The sequence below is a fragment of the Pelecanus crispus genome, chromosome 16 (genome assembly GCF_030463565.1).
Source record: "Pelecanus crispus isolate bPelCri1 chromosome 16, bPelCri1.pri, whole genome shotgun sequence".
In the NCBI taxonomy this organism is placed as follows: Eukaryota; Metazoa; Chordata; class Aves; order Pelecaniformes; family Pelecanidae; genus Pelecanus; species Pelecanus crispus.
The window spans coordinates 5,465,947-5,485,755 of record NC_134658.1 but is presented as its reverse complement, the minus strand read 5'-3'; the positions used below and the strand labels follow the sequence as shown (position 1 = coordinate 5,485,755).

At 53.2% G+C, this 19,809-nt stretch overlaps 2 protein-coding genes across 3 annotated transcripts; one reads left to right on the top strand and one right to left on the bottom strand.

The window, feature by feature from the left end:
- Window positions 1-1,717: 1,717 nt before the first annotated feature.
- On the bottom strand, window positions 1,718-3,032 carry NR0B2 (nuclear receptor subfamily 0 group B member 2). The gene is made up of 2 exons (XM_009486043.2): window positions 2,458-3,032; window positions 1,718-1,998 (listed from the first exon to the last, which is right to left on the bottom strand). The coding sequence occupies exons 1-2, from the start codon at window positions 2,999-3,001 to the stop codon at window positions 1,718-1,720; spliced, it is 825 nt and encodes a 274-aa protein (XP_009484318.1). The 5' UTR covers window positions 3,002-3,032.
- Window positions 3,033-4,453: 1,421 nt separating this feature from the next.
- Window positions 4,454-13,356, top strand: NUDC (nuclear distribution C, dynein complex regulator). Of its 2 annotated transcripts, XM_075721961.1 has the most exons (10): window positions 4,454-4,549; window positions 5,544-5,621; window positions 7,907-8,107; window positions 8,518-8,520; window positions 8,574-8,657; window positions 8,962-9,075; window positions 9,532-9,726; window positions 10,365-10,448; window positions 10,774-10,892; window positions 12,612-13,356. In XM_075721961.1, the coding sequence occupies exons 1-10, from the start codon at window positions 4,454-4,456 to the stop codon at window positions 12,661-12,663; spliced, it is 1,026 nt and encodes a 341-aa protein (XP_075578076.1). In that variant the 3' UTR covers window positions 12,664-13,356. The 2 variants fall into 2 exon arrangements, with proteins under 2 accessions (XP_075578076.1, XP_075578074.1); XM_075721959.1 differs by lacking the exon at window positions 8,518-8,520.
- Window positions 13,357-19,809: the final 6,453 nt, after the last annotated feature.

Here is a 19,809-nt window from a genome sequence, read left to right as displayed (position 1 = left end):
CTCACGCGCGTGTCACTGGGCTGCGTGGCTCAGGGCTGCCCGTGGCTGGCGTGGGTCTGCGGAAATCATCCGGTGACTCACGCGCTCCCTCCCCGTGGAAAATGGCCATCACGGGGCTGAGATCACCTTGGAAGCCGTCCGTTGCCATTCGGCAGCAGCGGGGAGAGGTGGAGGGACAGACTGACAAAGCAGTCCTTCCTCCCACCGGGCTGCTGGCTAAAATTCGAGGTGTTTCCATGGGTTAGGAGGGTGACGGAGCACAGGGAGGCTTCGTGCGGTTTTACCCAACACCTCGGCTGGGTCGGGCACGGCAAGCGGGCTGGTGTTTGTGCCTGTTGGCAGCTGTGCGCGCAGCCAGGTGAGTCAGAGCACCCACCTCCGACATGGGCGCCGGGCCGGGAGCCCTCGGGGCGAGGCTCGACGCCTGGAGAAAGGTGCAACGTGTGGACGGGCTGCGATTCCGCTGCCTCTGCAAATTTCTGTCTGCTGGGTGCGCTGAGGGTTTTTGTGCCACAGGGCTGTTCATCAGCCAGCTCCCGCTGGCAGTGATCGACGCGCGTCCCCGGACGTGGCGAGGCAGAGGGATTTTTATGGAAAGACCCTTTTCATTTGAGCGTTCTTTCCACGCCAGGCCCGCAGCTGGTTTTTCTAACTCCCCCCAGAAATTTAAGGCTGTCTCTAAAAAGTCACCACCATGTTCCAAAATGTAAAACATTTAATTAAAAAAATAATTTACTGCATCTTATATACAAACCGCAAGAATGTTCACTTATAAAATACTGACATTTAACTTGCTGCAGAAGCTGCAGGCAGGAGGAGCAAGCTTTCCAGGTGTGCTACACGTGCACCCGACCGTAACTCTGGGGAGGGACGTTTGGTTCTACCCCTAAACCCGCTCCGCTCGCCTCCGCAGTGTTCACAGCTCGCGGGGGTCACATAAACGAGATAAGCCCACAGCCCGAGATGATGTGCAATAGGTTTAGGTGCTTTTAGGTAACCCATTGCTCTGCAAGCAGTTCCATTGTGTTTCATGGCATTATGGACAAAAGATACAATCTAAGGTAAGGTAAGAGGGGTGAATCTGCACGCCCTGTAAGATTTAATAGTCTGGCTTTTTCCCTCTTGGTGCCTGAGGAAGACCCTTCATCGATATTTCTAAGATTTCAAGCACAACACACAGACTAAGACTTCACCCAGACCTAATTCCATAATATTTGCACTCAGTAAGCCATCCTGCCGAAGCCATGTAATTCAGCGTGCCTAAACACTGCAGAATCAAGCTGTTAGCTGAGGACAAACCTCATCTCTTGGAGTTAACAGCAAAATGCACATTGATTTCAACGGGACCAAGGATTCATTGAGTGAAAACTGGGACCGGGCTCTAACCCGACCTGCTCTGTGGTCTGTTTGCAAGCAGCTGAGCAGCTCCAGCTACACAACAGGGAAAGAAACCCATCACACCCGCACATGCGCTACCCGAAATGGAGACCGGCACAGGCGGAGCAGGAGCAGGAGTAAACTTCTGCTGAAGTGGAGCTGTTTCTCCGTGTGCTCTGCTGCAGCCTGGCTGAATCCCCTGGCCTCAGCCCTACCGAAATGCGCAGATCCCCGCAGAGTCCAGAGCGTCTGTCTGGCTAAATCCTCGCTTCCTAGATTTGCTTTGCTGGCTGGCAAGGTGTGGGGAGCATCCACGGGGCCGGCGGCCGAGCGTGGCTGCTCAGCACGCCACACGTGCCACGGGAGCCAGCTGCCCGACAGTTATTTCGTACAGCATTTCCGCGATGAGCTCGACGATGTCCGCGTTGCCGATGACGGGTCGGAAGAAGAGATCCGTGATGAGGGCAGGAGGGATCGATTTTAAGGTGGAGGCAATCAACAAAATGCGGGCAAAGCGGCCCTGGTCCTCGGGGTGCAGGGGCTGCAGGACCTCCTGAAGTGCTCTCTGGGCTTCCCGCTGGAGGCTCTCGATGTACAGGGAGGCCCTCAGCCCGGGGACATCTGCCGAGGGAGAGGAGGAAAAGCCGGTGATGAGGGAGGCTGGAAAAGATCCCCAGGTTTCTCCCATTCCCACCCTTCCTCTTCCCCATTTCTCCGAAAGGATCTCTGAGGTGACGCTGATGAGATGTACACAGCACTACCGAGAACGTAACGATTTCAGGGCTGCCGTTTTGAGGGAGCAAAAGTAGTTAACTGGGCAAACTCATGCTTTACAAATCAAATCTTTATTGTCTGCAGGGCAGGCAAAGGTCTCTGGCTTTTACCACTACATTTGCCATCCCTCCTCCCCGCTTCCCTGTGCATTTTGTAACGATGGGTGTTAAGGATAAGGTAACCAGCCCTCCCCGCTCTCCCGCCTGCCTGCGCTCTGAACGAGCCAAGCGCTGCCCGTTCAGATGCCAACGTGCGTGGGACGTGCTCTGCCACCGGCAGGCAGAGCTGCGAGCACTGGGCACTCACCGGGATTGAAGAGGATGGCTCCCTTCAGATAGGCGTATTCCTTGGGGCTCAGGTCCAGGCTCCAAAAGGTGTTCAGGCAGCACTGCAGGCGCTGCACAGCAGCCAGCGTGGGCTGCATCGGCTCGGGCTCTTGACGTTTGCTTTGGCCATCGAGAAGGATCTTCTTGAGCATGCTGGGGGCCGGGGTCTCCATCACCTCGAAGGTCACCATCTCCTGGACCAGCCCCAGGAGGAAGAGGGGAACCCAGCAGCTGTCGAGCAGCAGGAGTTGATCCTCTCGCGGCAGCAGGTGGAAGGAAGGGAGGTTTTTCATGAAGCTGATGGTTTTTACCAGCACATTGGAGGCTGCCTGGCAGGTGACATGGGGTGTGCGGAGGCAGACAGTCCGGCGCTGGTGGCAGAGGCAGCGCTGGTGGGCTGGGCTGCGGCTGCTCCGGCTGTGGTTGAGGTTCTGGCTGAGGAGGGTGTAGAGGATGGCGGTGCGCTTGTCTTCGCTGTGGCACTGGCACCCCTCACAGTCCACGTCCGTGCCGCTGGTGGTCATAGCTGAGCCGGGCGACTGGATCCTCGGTGAAACTCAGCTCCTGCTACAGCAGACGAGAGACGTAAAATTCCTCCCAAACCCTCTGTTGCAGGCTGGATTCTCCCCGTCCTCCCAGCTCTGCCTGCCCACGGCTGCTCAAACCAGCTCTTATAAGGCTGGGTCACTGGTGAAACACCCCTCCACAGCCTTGACCGCTCTGTGATTAAGCAGTCCTCATTAAAAAAAAGAAAAAAAACCACCAGCTGTCCCTGGGCGGATTGGCTGGGGCAAACGAGTTCTCCGCGTGGTGTCAACGGCCGTTTTCTCAATGAAGCGCTGGCGGCGCGGGGACAGGGGCCAGCGGGTTGGGCAGCCTTATCGCGCTTACCCAAACAGTATAAACAAAGTCATTAACCCAGCCTGTACCATGGCACCAAGGCCCCGCGCTGTCATCGGGCAGCGCTGGATGGCTGGTGACGCTGCCAGGAGGTTCACACACACGCACAGGGTGCTCATCTGGGCCCCGTGTTCAATGGCCTGCGCGCTCCGGCCTTGGAAAGAGCAACCTGGAAGTCGTTTTATCAGCGGCTGTTTGCCTAACCTCGCTGCCAGGAGACTCGTGGTGTTACAGTCGAGGAAGAGAAACCCAGTGAACTGGCGGACTGCGGTATTCGATCCCAGGCAGGGCCCTTTGGTTCGTGTCTCTGAGAGGAAACGTAGGGCAGGGGAAGGGCAAATTCTCAGATTTTCACCTTGAATGACCAGGTATTGTTATCCCTTGACCGGCAGAAATTGAGACAGGATTGAGGAGTTTCTCATCACCGATTTCCAGGGGGCTGGCGGCAGGGTGAGGGATGCCGGCGGCAGCGAGGGAGAAACCTGCCGGCCCCGGGGACAGCGGGAACTCGGCCGGAGAACGGCCGGACCCAGGCCTTGGCCCGCCAAGGGCGGCCAGGGAGCGCGGGCAGGGAGGGCCGGCGGGGCGGCCGGCAGGGCCGGGCCGGGCCGGGCCGGGCAGGGGAGGCACCGCGGCCGCTCCCCGGAGCCGCTCCCCGGAGCCGCCTCCCATCACCGCAGCGGCGCCCGGGGCGCCCGGGCCTGCGGCCCCCGAGAGGGCGGCGCAAGGCCCGGCCGAGACACGGGGCAGCGCCCGCGGCCCCCAGGCGGCCTCTGCCCTGACCTCGCCCTCTGCACTTTGACCCTTGGCCCCCCCCGGGGTCACGGGCCGCCGCCGAGCTTTCTGGAAGGGCGCGGATAAGCCGTCGCTATGACAACCGGACCCCCCCGCGCTTCGCGTCCCGCCTCCCTCCGGCGGACTGGACGCGGCCGCGGCCAATCCGCGAAGAGAGCGGCGAAGACGGGCGTTGGGATTGGTGGGTGGAGGCGGCCCGCGCGTGCTTCCGCTCTCGCCGCTTCCGGTTCCGGGCGCCGGCGTGAGGGGCTGAGGCGGCCGGTGCGGCGGCGGCGGGCAGGATGGGGCTGAGCGCGGAGGAGGCGGCGGAGCAGGAGGATCGCTTCGATGGCATGCTCCTCGCCATGGCCCAGCAGCACCAGGGCGGCGTGCGCGAGGTAGCGCCGCCGGGCCCAGGCCCAGGCGCGGGATGGGGCGGCAGAAACTTTTCTGTATTCCTGGGCGCGGCGGGGTGGGCCCGGGAGGAGCGAGCGGAGGTGGGGGCGGCCCGGCCTTCCCCGTGCGGTACGGGAGGCACGAGTCCCGCCCCGCCTCCGGGAGCGGCGATAACGGCGCAGGCCTGCGGCAGCCCCGGGGAGCGCGGAGGACGCGCTCGTTAATCGGTGTGTTGCTAACGAGGGGCTGAGGAGCTCCAGCCGGCGCTCTCCCCGCGGCCCTGCATCTCCGGGCTTCCCACGGGTGGGCTCGGTCAGGCCGTCACCGGTGATCTCGGTGTGCCAGCTCCCAGCAAAGCAAAACCCCGCAGGGGAGGATGGAGCCCCTCTGTCCCGCTTTCCCAGCACAGCCACTTGGTAGTGGCCCCCTGAGACCCGATGGGTTTAGACTCGACCATAACGCATGCCTGAACGTGACCATGGCTCCCCTCCTCGTGGTTGGGGCTCTGCTGATGCACCACACGCTTCCTGCCATGCTGGCTCCAAGGGTGCGGGTGCTGGCCTGCAGGAAGGCTGGGAATGTCCCCCACACAGACGGTTAATAATGTAAAACAGAGCTAATAACAGCTCCTTGTGCTGTGGTGAAACCTTTGATGGAAATACCAGCAGGACAGAACTCCTGGGAAATAAAGACGAGACAAGTCCACTGAGAGTGTGGATTTCCATAGGGGTGTTTTGGGGATGCCAGCTCCCTTTCTTCATGTAAACCACACAAACACTCCTTCTGAAAACTGGGAATCCAGGAGCTGGATCGCCACAAAACCCACTGGATATTTTCTCTGGGAAATGGTCACGGGGCTGATTTCAGTATGATCCTGGCACAGGCATGGATAGGGAGTACAAAGAATAAAGGCATCTCAAGAGACGAAGTGGTTTGGAGTGATCTGGTCTCATTGCTTTTTTTTCTCTCCACCCCCCTCCCCGTTTCCTCTACCAGCTGGTGAACACGTTCTTTAGTTTCCTGAGGCGTAAAACAGATTTCTTCACCGGTGGAGAAGATGGAGTAGCAGAGAAGGTAAAAAACAAAAATCCTCAAGCTTTTATGTCTTCTAACTTACATGCCACCCATGTCTGTGCCATGCTAAGACTTCCCTGTCTGAACAACTCAAAGCACTGCAGTGCACTTGAGGACCAGCAGCCCATAATGCTGATAAAATGCATCACTGAAACAAGGTAATAACGAGCTGAGGTGAGGCACATATGATTGCCTGTTCGGATGGTACCAACGGTGCAGGGGTTTTTTTGCCACGCTCTGGCCAAAGGCTTGTTTGGAAAGCAAATCTGCCAGACCGACTTAACGGTGACAGACACCGCAGTGTTGATAACCCCAGGTTACCTTGTTTGCTCATCTCAGAAAAAGCACAAAGTCCACATCTCTGCACAAGCGGCTGCACCTTTGTCTCGGGGTTGCGGTACCTGTACGGAGCGAGTGTGCTGGGGAGCAAGCCTGGGGGTCCGGGCGGCCTCGTTCGCAGCCTGAGCATCTCCTGTCCAGCTGGTATTCCTCACCCAGCTTGAGAGCTGAAAAACTAAATTGTTTCATTGTAGGGAAATAAGAACCAGAGCATTCAAACATGAACTGAAGGTTTCTTGCTTGTACATACCAGCATAGCAGCTGTTCCCCTTCCTGCGTTACTGGAACTTCACCAGCAAAGCAGGCGCTGCTTCCACGTTGAATGTGTTAGGGCAGATGTTAATTGCTAACACGGTGTGTAATGTACTCTGTCTAGTCAATAAAGTGGCAAAACTAAGGCAGGTAAGGGATGGGAAGGAGGATGTTTCAAAGGAAGAAAGATGAAGCGTGCTGCTGTTTTTCTTAGACTAGAGAGCAAATCTCCCCAAATTCCTGGGGACTGTGTGCTCCCAGGGAGTGAAACCCTGAGCGGCATTTCAGAGATGGGCACTGGTGGGTGCTTTTGGAGCTCCTGGCTACTGTTGTTGGCAGTTCCATAGTAAGTCCGTGTCTGTGCCTGTAAAAGAAAAGTGTTTGTGTCCTTGGGTGGTATCTGTTACAATGCTTTGTGGCCTTCTGAAAAGGTGCTCAATACAGCGTCTGTGACACCATAGTAACCACAACAACAATTGAAGAAGCTGCTTCCCCAGTCCCACTCACCCTTTGGCATCAAAGAGACAGAGGAGAGGGTGGGAAAGCCGTTGTCTTTTATGGGGCGGCATTTGAGAAGCCCTTGTGTAGAGCGAGGGGGGCATGGTGGTACGTTGAGAGAAGTGCAGTGCGTGCACACTGACAAGCACGGGCAGTGTAAATAGTTTGCTCACTGTGGATCATTGTGCGGTTAGGAACAGCAGCCGGGAGATGCACGTCTTGAATTGTGTATCCTAGGAGACACTGGACTCGTGTTGTGTAAATCAGTCTTGCTTTCCCCTTTAAAACAAAGCAGAAATACTTGGCGGTTGGTTACAAAACTACAAGGCATGGACGCTTTGAGTTGTTCTGGAAAGGTGCTGAATCGCCCCAGAAGTTTCTGGGATATATATAAACCGGTACCTGAAACCTCCGTCTGAGAAATCTCTCTACTCTGATTCCTTTCTCAGATTCTGTCTATATTGTTTTCTGGAGCAGACTTCAGTTCTCTTACGTGCTGCTTCGCACAGCACTGCTGGCGTTATCAACCACGGGGCAATTGCTCTGGCTTCCTGCCTGTGTACTCAGCTTTCCCTCTGAGCAGTACAGCCGTTTGCATCAGAGACCTTGGGATTTTGCTTTTCATAGTCACAACAACATGAGAATTTGGAGTGAGGTTTGAAGGAAAGATTTATGAAGGAACTTGCCCCTAAGTGTGAAACACCAAGCTTTTCAAACGTTTCTCCTCTAAATCATGACACTGAATCTCCATCTAGTGCCTGGGGAAAAGCCCAGTTGTGGGAAAGGTCAGAAGTAGGTAAAAAACCAACTTGGATCCAGTGTCTCCATTCTTCCAGCTGTCCTAGATGTATGGAGTAGCTGTCAGATGGCCAGGTTAGGCGTCTGCTCATCCTGCTGGATTTGCACAAAGGCCAAAACAAGTGGAGAATCTTTATTTTTCTGTTATCTGCATGGAAATATGCTCCCTTGTATAAGGAAGAACTAGAAGGGGCTACATCTAGATATTTTGAGTTTTCCCCTACTCTAGATTTTCAGTCAGAAGACTAGAGGGAAAATGAAGGGAAAAGTCACAACATCTATATGACTAACAAATGTTCTTGTGCTCCTCAGTAGACAGTGAGCTGGCTTCATTTGGGTTTGAAAAAGTAGTGATTTTTTTTAAAAAAAAAACTTTGATATGTGCTGCTGTCTTTCAGCTGATCACAGATACCTTCAACCATCACAACAAACTAGCTCAGAAGGAGCGGAAAGAGAAAAAGGCTCGTCAAGAGGCAGAGCGGCGTGAAAAGGCAGAGAGAGCTGCAAAACTTGCTAAAGAAAAGCAAGAAGCAAACGAGCCAAGGATTAAGGAACTTACGGACGAGGAAGCAGAAAGGCTGCAGCAGGAAATCAACCAGGTGAGAGCAGTGTCTGGTGCCTGCAGGTACCATCTAGGTCATCTCCTCCAGTGGCCTGCGTGTAGCTCAGGTAGCAGTGAGTGGTTAAAATGGCTCAAGGCTTGTTCCTTTGCAGCGTCTGGACCACCAGACTGGTGTGCTTCGAAATTACATTAGCCTGGGCCAAATCGTTGCGTTTTCACGTGGGTTCTCCCCTAACGCACTTTGTCTTTCTGCCTTCAGCAAGCTCTCTGATTGTAGCAGCACTCTCTGCTACAGTCATCAAGGCGTGAGGACCGAGGGAGTCTTCCCCTTGGCAGTATCGCTTTCCTGTAACACTGTTCTAAGGGCTGAAAATTCCACGTCGGTCTCGGGTGCAGTTCTGAGTCCTGCTCTTTAGTTTCCGCTGAGGCCACCTAGTGTCAGATCAGCAAGTAACACAAAGTGCCAACACTTGTCTGAGCATGTTCATTCTCTTTTTAAACAGAAAAAAGAGGCACAAGGACATATTAACAGTGTCCCGGTGAAACCCTCGGAGGATGAAGGTGACTCTTCAGATTCTAACAAACAGGTAAAGCTGATCTAGGGACTTTATTTTAGTCTGAGAGAAATAGGTTTCTGGACAACCATGAGAACTCCTGTAAATGTGAGGGAATACACTGAGAATTCACACTTAATTCCAAAGATTTCAATGAGGGTTTTTTTGGTGTTTTGTTTTCCTTTCCTTTTTTATAATTACATTTTAACAGAAACACCTATACATTTTGGGCTAAATTTATGCAAATGTCAAATACAACCAAGAACTGTTGTTACAAGTGAAAGATAAATGGGAACGTGAAAAGCTTCTTTCTTCATGCTTTAAATTGGTTGCTTAGGAAACAGATGACGAAGAGGAAGATGAGAAGGATAAAGGAAAACTTAAACCCAACTCTGGCAATGGAGCTGACCTTCCAAATTACAGATGGACACAGACTCTTTCGGAACTGGATGTAAGTATTGCCTTATTACCAGGATCTGAGGAATCTGAGATAGGGAATAAGAGCAGGTGCTGGTAAGAATGGTGGAGCTGATGCCCTGTATCTCACTTGCCTGTGGAAGGTTGTTAGTTGTACTTAACGACAGCCTTTCGATAGCTGGAAGAGAGCTTGGTAACTAAATAAAATGCCCAGAAGCTGTAGTTAACTTTGCCAAACCTTGGTCTTGTTTAAACAAGACATTAAAATCTGCTTCCCTTTTCATGGTCCCTTTGAGGTATTGGCTGTCCTGTTGCCAAACTTGTTCTTGTGTCCTTTCAGCTCCCGCTCGCTCGGTACCCCAAGGAAAATATTGTGTGCTCTGTCTTATTCTGGTGAAACTAAGGCAAAAAAGTCTTAGAGTAGCAGCACAAGAGGGTAAGGAGAGGCTTCACTGCTCAGCTCCTCAAATCTGATCTTTGTCTGGTGCAGCTGGCCATCCCTTTCAAGGTGAACTTCAGGTTGAAGGGGAAGGACGTGGTGGTGGATATCCAGAGACGGCGCCTGAGGGTTGGCCTGAAGGGCCATCCGCCCATCATTGAAGGAGAGCTTTTCAATGAAGTGAAGGTGGAGGAGAGCTCCTGGCTGATTGAAGATGGTAAAACAGTCACCGTGCACCTGGAGAAGGTAAAGCAGAATGAATCAGGGAGGATTCAGACTTGTCTGCCTCTTCCCTGGTGAAATAAGAGTCTGACAAAACTATGAAAGCCCTGGCCTTTGTCAGCTGAAACAGGAGAACCGTGCTTCTCCTTGGTACAATGTCAGTGATGCTGTTGGAAGCGGGGTATTGCAAGTTCCCCCTGTCTTCAGCCTAACTTCATGCTAATCCAGGATGTCCAATTGATTGCTCAGCAGTTCAGGAAAAGCTGGAAGGAAATCAGTCATTTTAAAGTTGTTCCTTAATGGAATAATGCCATGTTTTGACATCTCTTAGTGGCATGAAAGTCAAGGGGCAGACCTTACCGCTTATTGCGTCCCTTACTGTGTCCCTTCTGGGCCTCTCCAGGTGATTTATTTGTAATCCCATTTATGTCACGACAAACGTGACATCTGACATGCTCTCAGATTTCCCAGTTGTGGAAATTCAGGCTACCTAAAGTGGTTCAGAATGAAAATAGTACCCTTCATCCATATTCAGATTTTACTGAAATTTAGAAAACTGTCAAATGAAGTTTGATTCCAGCAGTTTTTTCCTGTGACCGAGACATAAAATTCCTAGAGCAAGTCCAGGAAAAAGAAAATATTTTTGCTTCTTCATCCTTCAGATCAACAAGATGGAATGGTGGAACAAACTAGTCTCCACAGACCCAGAAATCAACACCAAGAAAATTAATCCAGAAAACTCAAAGGTAAGAACTCCCCCCATTTTACTGAATGGAGCCTTCTCATAAATGTGCTCACACTCAGCTCGCATTCAACTTCTATGTCTTATTTTTACCAGTGTAAAACTAATACTGGGAGTACTGCTGCATATGATGCTATCATGTAACATAAGCACCCCCAAAACTTCAAATGAATGAAGCCAAGTCTATAGATTAGCATCTCTATAAGTATTTCTGCAGCCTGGGCGGACAGCATAGCCATCACCTCAGTGTATTTGTGTTCTCTGCAAGCGGGGTGTATGTATGGGTTGAGACAAATTATTCCAATTTTGATAGAAGTCCTTGCTTTTAGTTGTCAGACCTGGACAGCGAAACTCGCAGTATGGTGGAGAAAATGATGTATGATCAACGACAGAAATCCATGGGCCTCCCCACATCTGATGAACAGAAGAAGCAAGACATTTTGAAAAAGTGCGTAGACCTCATTAATTTGTGGGTATTCGCTTTCCCAAGCCCCCCTTCTCTTCCTCTTTGACACAAATACGTGAGCAGAAAACAGGTTGGCCTTCAGTCCTACCTGTGTTCACATCTCCAGTTACGTAGTCATCGAATTGTTAGCCAACCACCAGTGTCTATAAAAGCCCATGGGGGTAGAAAGCGTAACGGGAAATTCTGGGAATAGCCTAGCTCTGGAATTGCCTTAATCTGCTGATTTCAAGTCCAGAAAGCATGTTTGGGACTGGAGGTACCATCTCTACTGAACTTTAACATGGTCTTGATTGTTTTCTAATCTCCCTCTACTCAGTAGCCCAGATAATCACCGCTCCCGTACGCACCTGCCACCAGACAGCTGTCTCCAAGCCAATAGCACTTTTATGTCTTTATTGCCCTGTTTGGCATAAATGCACCTTGGCAGGGAAATTACTCACGGAGCTCCCAAGGCCGTTTGGGAAGGCGTGGGGGCAGTCCTGGGTCATGCAGCTTCTTCAGCAAGTGCAAACCCACATCTTATCGCAGGACTGGAAGGAGGATTTAGCGTAGGAGGCCTCTCTCCCTTTCTTCCCTAGCTTATCTGTAGCGGCCGAATCTTCACCCTGGTCAGTGCCAAGTACAGCGTAGGGTGCAAGCGTTTTAGAGCAGAGACCAGACTTCCTTAGTGCCCGTCTGCTGAGTTAGTAGAATGGGAGGTAGCCCTCTCCTCCTGGGAAGTCCACATACAGGATACCTCGCCGGCGAGGTCACTCGTTCAGCGCTCTGGAAGTTTGGCTTGCGCGCAGATTGGCTGGTAAAGAACGGATAGGAAGTTTAGACTTTGTTCAGGCTAAAGTAGACTCGGTGACACCCGGGTAGGTCCTAATCTCTGCCAGTGAAGCCCTCCTGGCTGCTAACAAGGACGCTGTTCTCGCAGTCCATATTTCCGTGGAAATGGAAAGTGGAAATGCTGTGGTGGCGTTTCAGGGGAAACCATGAGATGAGAGCACGGAGGAAGACAGAGGCTCGCCCTTACTTGCGCTTTGCGCGTGAGTCCTCTGGACGGTTATGTGCTGTATCCCTTGGTGAACTGCAGGGCAGAGGAGGAAGCCAGGAGCTTCTGCTTGCACTCATCGCTCCTGATTGCTCGTAGGCACAGCGTATTGTTCTCAGAACGTTCTGATGTGGCAATCTGAGTCCAAATAGTCCTATCTGCTGGGATTGCAGTACATGTGAAATCAGGTTGCACCTAATCTGAAACCAGATTTCTCTGGTCACGTCCTTCATGAGTTTTCACTGTCACAGCACTGGAGATATTCCCCACGTCCCCAGTAATGCTCAAGGTAACACGTTTGAGCTTAAATCATAATTAACCCTCACAATCTCCCTTCTGACCCACAATCAGTGTCATAGCTGCTACGTGTCTGGCCGAGAGGTAGCAGTTAAAGGGTGTGTGTCTGATAATTAATAACTCCCGTGTGTCTGGACTTGCTGACGATGGCTGGTGGGATTGCTGCTGCTACTACTGACCTGAGGAAAAACTGTTTGTAGTATGGGGAGTGTCCCCCAAGGAGCTTAGCAAAACAGTCTCTGTTGTGGAGGGCGTGGGGAGGAACAAACTTGATGGTGCAGGAAGTAGGGATGCCTTACTCCCCCAAACAGCTGCTCTGTGGCTCCTGCTGACTGATACCCAAGCTCTTGTCTTTGTTTTCCTTGCAGGTTCATGGAACAGCATCCAGAAATGGACTTTTCAAAGGCTAAATTCAACTGAGCCCTCCCCTTCTCCCCCCTCTTTCAGTCAGCCCATCGAATGGGGCAGGATATGTATTGCCGGATATCCCTTACCTTGGGCAAGTAAACACTTCCAGCATCCCCACCCGAGCTTGCTGTGGAGGCAGCTTCACAAAGTCGTCCGCAGTTGTCCCGTGTCGAGCAGAACGCAAGGCCACAGAAGCAGCCTGCAGCAGCTCCGGTCAGAGCCATCTGCGACACTTCCCAAACAGCAGTTAGGAGAGAAGGAGGGGTTACAGCAAAAAGGGTGTTAGGGCTACAAGAGCCAGACTAGAGAGGTTTTGGGATATATCCTTAATGTATCGCTTAGCTTTGTCTCCTGGCTCTTCAGACCCTCTAATCCACTCTTTGCCGTTTCAGTTTGGCAGCAGGTACTCCCGAGTTTTTACTCCCTTCCCCTCAGCTTTCCTGCTCTCCTGTGAAAACAAGGGCCAGTTTATTTTGTAAAATAGTTCTCCTTCTGCCTCCTTGGGAAGGGAAAACACCAGTCTAACAGAACCAGCTATTGCAGTAGAGACAGACTCTGCTCCTCCTTGCTGCTGCTTCTATTCTTGCCAGAAGCGGGGCAGACGCAGCCCGGCAGGGCTCAGGGGACAGCTCCCGTCACAGCTGGAGAGGTTGACCTGCTGTCCTACGGCAAGGGAAGGCCGGAGAGTCTGTGGCTGGGGGAAAGGGGGAGGATGTGGGGGGTCTTTGGGGTGCTCTCCTCGCTGGGAGCATCTCCTGCCTCTTCTAAGAGCCTCTCTCCCTGCTGACTACTGACGGGCATCGCTGCGTTCTCTTCTGAGCTCCCGCTGACAAGCGGCATTACTCTGCATGTTCGTATCTTTGTTAAAATTGCAGTGCAACATAAAGGAAAAAAAAAGTGGCATAGTTCCAGGCAGAGCTTGTGATTTCTCCCACGGAAGGGATCCGGGCTGCCTGTGCAGGCTGGGATGGGAGCTGGGAGGGGGCAGCACCTGTGAAGGAGGGTGCTGGGGGGCTGCCTGGCAGGGGCTGGGGATCTCGCTCTCCGCAGCTGCCTGTAAATACCTCTCGGGCTCCCTGCTCAGCGCTAGCGTTCGCTCCCCAGCTAAGGGGAGGCAGTCAGAGCTGTGCGCCTCACTCAGGAGCGCCGATGAACTCCGTGCCCAGCTGAAACACTCGGGGATGACCAAGGCTGATTGCTCCGGGCTCCGCTCTCCACGTAGCAGCGCGTGACTGCACTGTGGAAGCCACCCTTGCCCCAGGTCTGCTTTATGACGAGCTAACGAGGAAAGTGTCACAAAAGCCCGGGCTCCTGTCAGTCCTTTACAGGCTACCCCACATCCCTGCTGCTGTGCTTGCCTCTGCCGCCCCAAAACATTTCCACCTCCTTCCAGAGGGAGTGGGCACAAACGGCTGAAAAACCTGCTTGGGCAAAGTCCAGCCTGGCATTGCACCTGGCGTGTTTGGGTTTAATTTTTTTTTTTAGTAGTAAGACATCGTTTGCATTTAGTCTCCCAGTTTCATAGGCTCTTGGGGTCAAAAACCAGCACCCACCCAGCTGAGCAGTGACCTTATGGGCGAGCAAGGAGCCAGGTTGGGGCAGCTGCCTCTGGACCGCTGGATCCTCCGGCCTGCTCATCTTACAGTTCACCCCGCGCACGTTTGCCTGTCTGTGCTTTGGCGCTGAAACCCAACAGGGTCTCCCGTTATCATAAAAAAAAAAAAGCCAGCCTGCTGGCTTTGAAGGTGCTTACCCCTGGAGCGAGCGTCCCTGCCAGCGTCTGCCCTGAACCAGGCGGGCTAGGCTGCTCTGCGGGCTGTGATGAGCTTGCCCCCGTTCTGGGCTGTGTGTCAGCGCTGCTGCTGCTGCTCCCGCTCCCTGGAGTTGCCGGAGATCTGGGAAATGGCCCGGATCCACAGCCGGCCCGCAGCCTCTCCTAAGGAGCAAGCACAAGCAGGCACTGGCACAGCAAACAGGGACCATGCGGGGTGCATGGCCCCACCCCAAGCCAAGCCTGGAGCTCCGTTATGTCCCCATTACCGCCTCAGCTCTGTAAGCCATGCCAGAAACCCGGAGTCCAGTCGGATCCGATCGCGGGCAGCTGCCTGGATCTGGCAGCCGTAGGATGAGCAGGTCACCGCTATGCAGCATTGTGCTGCCTGCTCTAAGTGCGGGGCTCCCTCGAGTGTTACCAAAACCAAAATCTCGGTGGCTGTTCCTGTCCTCGGCCCCTGCACGGTCGTGGCTTGTGTGAGCCGGGGCAGCAGTCGGGGTAATCGTGACTGTGAAACTCCCGAGTTTTCCAGTTCAGGCTGGCACCGGTCTTAGATCTGGTTGGTGTCACTTGCAGGAGGCAGGACGGGTAGCGGCTGAGAGAAGACAAGAGTTAAGACAGAGAAAAGGCAGCAGCAGGAACCCCAGAGGGAGCGGGGGGAGATTTGGGGAGAGGGCGGGGGGGTGAAGGAGTGTCATTTTTGCCTTTCAGGCAGGTGAAGGGAAAAGACAAACAGTCCCGGGAGAGCGGGGCCGTAACTGCAGCTCTGAACCCTGCTGCAGGTGAATGCCCGGGGCCGTGTTTGTGAACGGCGGTCGATCCCAGCGCTACCCTGGACTTCAGCCCTTCTGGCCAGCGGAACAGAAGGTGTTTCTCCTGCCGGCCTTGTCCTCTGCAAACACCCAGCTGCCACCGACTTTCTCCGGGCCGAGCTGAACCAGAAGCACCCTTTTGCTTCCAAAAGGCAGTTTCCCCTGGAATAAATCATGCCAGGGCAGGACAGCTCTGGTCCGACCAGCTGCAAGAGTGGCTTAAAGAACGCAAATCCCCACCTCTGAGTTACTGGAGACCACGGACCGTGGCCTCATCCTTGTGACCACGGCAGGGAAATGCCAGACACCACGAGGGACGTGGGGAACCAAACCCTACAAATACGTCCTTGTCTTGACTCCCAGCAGACCGGGGAGGGCCGTGCTGGAAGGTGGCAGGCGATGAAGATGCCCTTGCCTTTCCACGCCCATGGCAAGTCACCTGGAGAAGCCGTTTCCGTGCTGCCACCCGCCGGAGCCGTGGCTGCCAGCACAGCCCGGAGCTCCTCCACCCGCCCGGCCGTGGCTCCCTCGCTGCTGGGCCCCTTCTCGCGTCCTTTAAAAGCAAAACCTTGAGGACACACAGGCTCTGCAGAGGGCTTTCCATATGGTCAAAGTTTCCCCTGTCTATTTTTTTTTTTTTTTCTTCCCCTAACAGCAGCTCTTGGCTTAGCTTTTGTTAATGAATATTGCAGCTCAGACAGTTTGGGAAACGGCCCAGGCTGCAGGGCTGCTTTGGAAAGAGCTGTGAAACAGCAAAATCCCAGAAAGGGAAACGGAGGCACTGGATATTTAACACTACCGCTTCCTTTGAGGAGAAGCCACGGCTCCTCTGCTACTGCTAAGGACCAGGCTGTAAAGAATTAAGGTCAATCCATCCGCTTTCTCACTTCTAAGCCACACTGAAATAAATCATTCAGTAGTTCAGGGTGTGGATGGGGAAGATGAATTTCTTTAACACACAAAGCCCCACGCATCCCTTCCCAGCAGTTACTCATCTTCCCTCACCCGAACCCAAGGAACCAGTGGCAGCGGGGCGGCGTGGCGGTGCAGTACGCTGGACCCTACCGAAGTCACTGTGCTAAAGACCAGCGCTTTTGGGGCACGGCGAGGACCCATGCGCAGCGCGAGTCTCCAGAGAGTCTCTTGGCAAAACCAAGCCCAATAAAAATCAAACAATGTCTTCAGGAAAAGAAAAGGTGCTGAGTCAGGCTCCCAAAAGGAAGTACCTGTGTGAAAAGAGCGTGTTTACATGCACATGGCCAGGTAAAGGGCTCTTGTGTTTGTAAGATCTCCATTTGGCCAACCAACTCTTTCTGCCAGATCACTCGGCAGAACACTCAACACTAATGCTCAGAGCAAAAACCACTACAGCAGCAACCAAGACAGCTCAATCAATAGCAACCACCACCTTCAGCAGACAAAAAACCCTGTGGATTCATTCCATGTGCAGCTGTCAGCAAGGAAAACCATGATCCATGCAGCGAACTCAAAACCAGGACAGTCGCTGAACACAGGACTGACGGCAGAGACAGATTGACTACGGCATCATAGTTTTAAATGCAAAGTTTTAAAATCTTTCCAGAAGTTGCAGTGATCTTGCAGCAGCAGTTTTGAAGCAGCCAGCTAGTTAGGAAGCGGCGCTCTGGGGCAGGGGATGAGCTCCCGTGCTGGGCACCCAGCAGAGCCGAACCGAGCGGTCATCAGACCCAAAGCCTCCAGAAACAGTCTTTTCCCAGGAATTCAACATGCCCAAGAGAAGCAGAAGCAATCCTGCGTGTTACAGCCACTCGGTCACTCCCAACAGCTTGAAAGAGCGCTGAGGGAAGACAAACCTCTTCCAGGAAAAGCACTGGAGAAATTTAGAGAGGAAGGGTGGGCAGAGGGCAGAAAAACGTGGCCCAAACTTGTAGGGGGAAGTAGCAGGGCAGCTTAGGAGCGGGTGGGGACAGTGGAGACAGCAGTGACACAGCCACGTCCCCGCACGGGGTGCCGGAGGTTGGCCAGCAAGCTGCTGCCGGCAGCCTTCGCCCCATTTCCCTGGAACCAACCAGCTGGTTCGAGGGCTCCAGACACAAAAAGATCTCCTCTGGAGACCCTTCCCAGCCGAGAGAAGGCAGCATTTACCTGTTCACGGCTTTAAAACTCCTTCCAGGAAACGCATCTCCCGCACGATGGCAGTGGGCTCTGCCTGCCGCTGAAGGGCAGCCGGCCAGGTTGGACTTGGTCTTCGTTCAACAAAATCGGGACAGGCAGGGGACCGTGCATGGAAGGACTGAAGTTTGGGCTCAGTCTTCTGCCTGTCTGCACAGACTAGACAAGAATCACAAATCCTTAACAGACCAAACTTAAGGAAAAAAAAAAACAAAAAAAGGAGGGGTTAGTGGCAATTCTTCACACCATCCGCCCTCTCACCTTGCAGGGGCACCCGGAGAGTTGGTCCTGGGCACCACGGGGAAAAACCCACCCACGACCACCCCCCTGCCATCCTCTGCCCAGGGAGGGCGAGGGAAGGGCAGGGGCAGGGAACGGAGCTCTGCAGGTCATCAGCTGAGTTTTTGTAGTGAAATTAGAAAGTGCAAAGCTGGTCCTTCAAGTCACAGGGTCCGGGACTGAGCCGGCCTCCCTCCCCAGGTGGGTCCTGCCCCGCCATCAGGGACAGCAGCCACTCCGGAGCAATTCTTGCATTTTCTAGCAACAGCTGTCTACACCACAGGGAACAAGCTGGAAATTGTTCCCCCTCCAGGCTCGGTTTTTCCAGAGCTCAGTTCCAGTATCACCCCTCAGGGAAGGTCCAGGTTTCCCTGCATCCAAACAGGCACTTCCCCAGAGGCTCCTTTCTTTGCACCCAGCTTCCCCGTGTCCCATGCACCAGCCCGGCATTCAGCACCCCAAACAATCCCCCCCCAGGCACGGGCAAGCGCTGCCAAATGGATGAAAATATCTTTGTCCGTGTACTGCTGGGAAAGCAGGGATCAGCACCGCCCTGTGTGACCACCCCCCCGGGCCCAGGCTCCCTCCACTGAGGGATGCTCTCCACGAACTGATGCAAGCAGGAACATAAAAGACACAGCACAGGTAAAGAGCACATCTTTCGCTTTATAAAAAAGACCGAATCAGACGTTTAAGGCCAAGGAGTGCAAAAGAATCCCGTAAGACACCAGAGGTGCACCAGCTTCAGGGACCATCGAGTTGACAGTCTTCCTCTTAGTAAGTTTTTGGGGTTTTTTTTGTTTTGTTTTGGAGGGTTTTTTTGGCAAGCTTAATCCATACACATTCACTCTTCGTACACAAGACTAAACATTAAAAATGTGCTATTGCATCTGTAATAGCGAGCGGCAGCTCTTCGCAAGTCCATCCTCGTCCCTCGTCTCCAAAGCTCCAGCGCACAGGCCACAGAGCTACGTGCCAGCGTGACCCATGCCGCCGCCTCAGTGCATAGGTTTAAGTAAACTTGTCCAAATACGTATGTACAAATCCATTCAGAAGCAGGAAGCCAAACGGGTCCATCAGTACATGTGGCATTCGGAAGGAGGTGACCCAATACAGCTTCTCTGGGAGTCCCGGGCTGGCCTTGCTTCAAGTCTCTTCCTTAAACAGGGTTTTTCACAAACAGACAGCTTTAAAAAACAAAGCAGGGAGGGAAAGCCAAATCCAAGTCTCAGTCTCTCCCCTTGATTTTCAAAATCTCTCTCCGTCAGCGTCTCAACGTGTGGTCTCAGTAATGTCCGCGGTTTACAAAAGCATGCTCTGAAACGTGAGCAGTTTACAAAACCAGGCTCTAACAGGGACTTGAACTGAACATTTCAAAGGGCTTTGGCCACTTAAATAAGCCTGACTGCTCATGTGAGGTATTAAATCCTTTCCCCCCTCCCCAACCTTTTGAAGAGTAATCGCAGGCTATGAAATAAGGCACATTTCAGTTCAATTCAGGCACAAAAACATTGTCCACACCAAAGCACAGGGCCTATTTTGGTTTCCTTCTCCCCAAAAAAACAGTGGGTGTGTTTATTCTATGGCTGGTAAATTCAGCTAAGCGTTTTCTATTCGTGTCCAAGGGCACCCGAACGTATAAACAAGTCCCATGGCCTCGGGTGTTTACTTTATGATAAACCACCAAGTGGCAACACCAGTAAGATACGGCTTCCTCCTGCCGCAACGCTGCAGCCCTCAAGGTCGCCTGGCGCCGTGCCCTCGGGGCAGCAATACCACATCTCCTGCTTCTGCCTGGCAGAAGAGAGGAGCAAAGGGAAGAAGGTGCCAGGGGAAAGGCAGGACCGAGCAGTTCCTCACAGACCCTCTGCAGACGTTCTCAGGCTCTCCTTTCGAAGCAGGCCACTTTGAAGGGAGTTTCTAGCAGAACAGTCAAACAGCCCAGTTCCTAATTACAAAAACTTTAAAATGAACAGACTATTTCACTCACCTGCCATAACCCGAGGTCAAGGCTTTCCCGGCAGTCAGCGTGACACCAAGCGTGACGGGGAAACGCAAAGGGCTTGGCAGATGAGTGAGAAGGCGCTGACTGGCATGCAAGTCACAGGTCAACGCCTGCAATCGGCAACACCTCATGCCCGC

Excerpts from the sequence above, each read along its gene's own strand:
- NR0B2 (XM_009486043.2), bottom strand. The coding sequence starts at position 3,001 with ATGACCACCAGCGGCACGGACGTGGACTGTGAGGGGTGCCAGTGCCAC. Across the intron at positions 1,999-2,457 it reads AGCCATCCTCTTCAATCCCG|ATGTCCCCGGGCTGAGGGCC; the intron begins GTGAGTGCCCAG and ends CTCCCTCGGCAG.
- NUDC (XM_075721961.1), top strand. The coding sequence starts at position 4,454 with ATGGGGCTGAGCGCGGAGGAGGCGGCGGAGCAGGAGGATCGCTTCGAT. Across the intron at positions 4,550-5,543 it reads ACCAGGGCGGCGTGCGCGAG|CTGGTGAACACGTTCTTTAG; the intron begins GTAGCGCCGCCG and ends TTCCTCTACCAG. Across the intron at positions 9,076-9,531 it reads AGACTCTTTCGGAACTGGAT|CTGGCCATCCCTTTCAAGGT; the intron begins GTAAGTATTGCC and ends TGTCTGGTGCAG.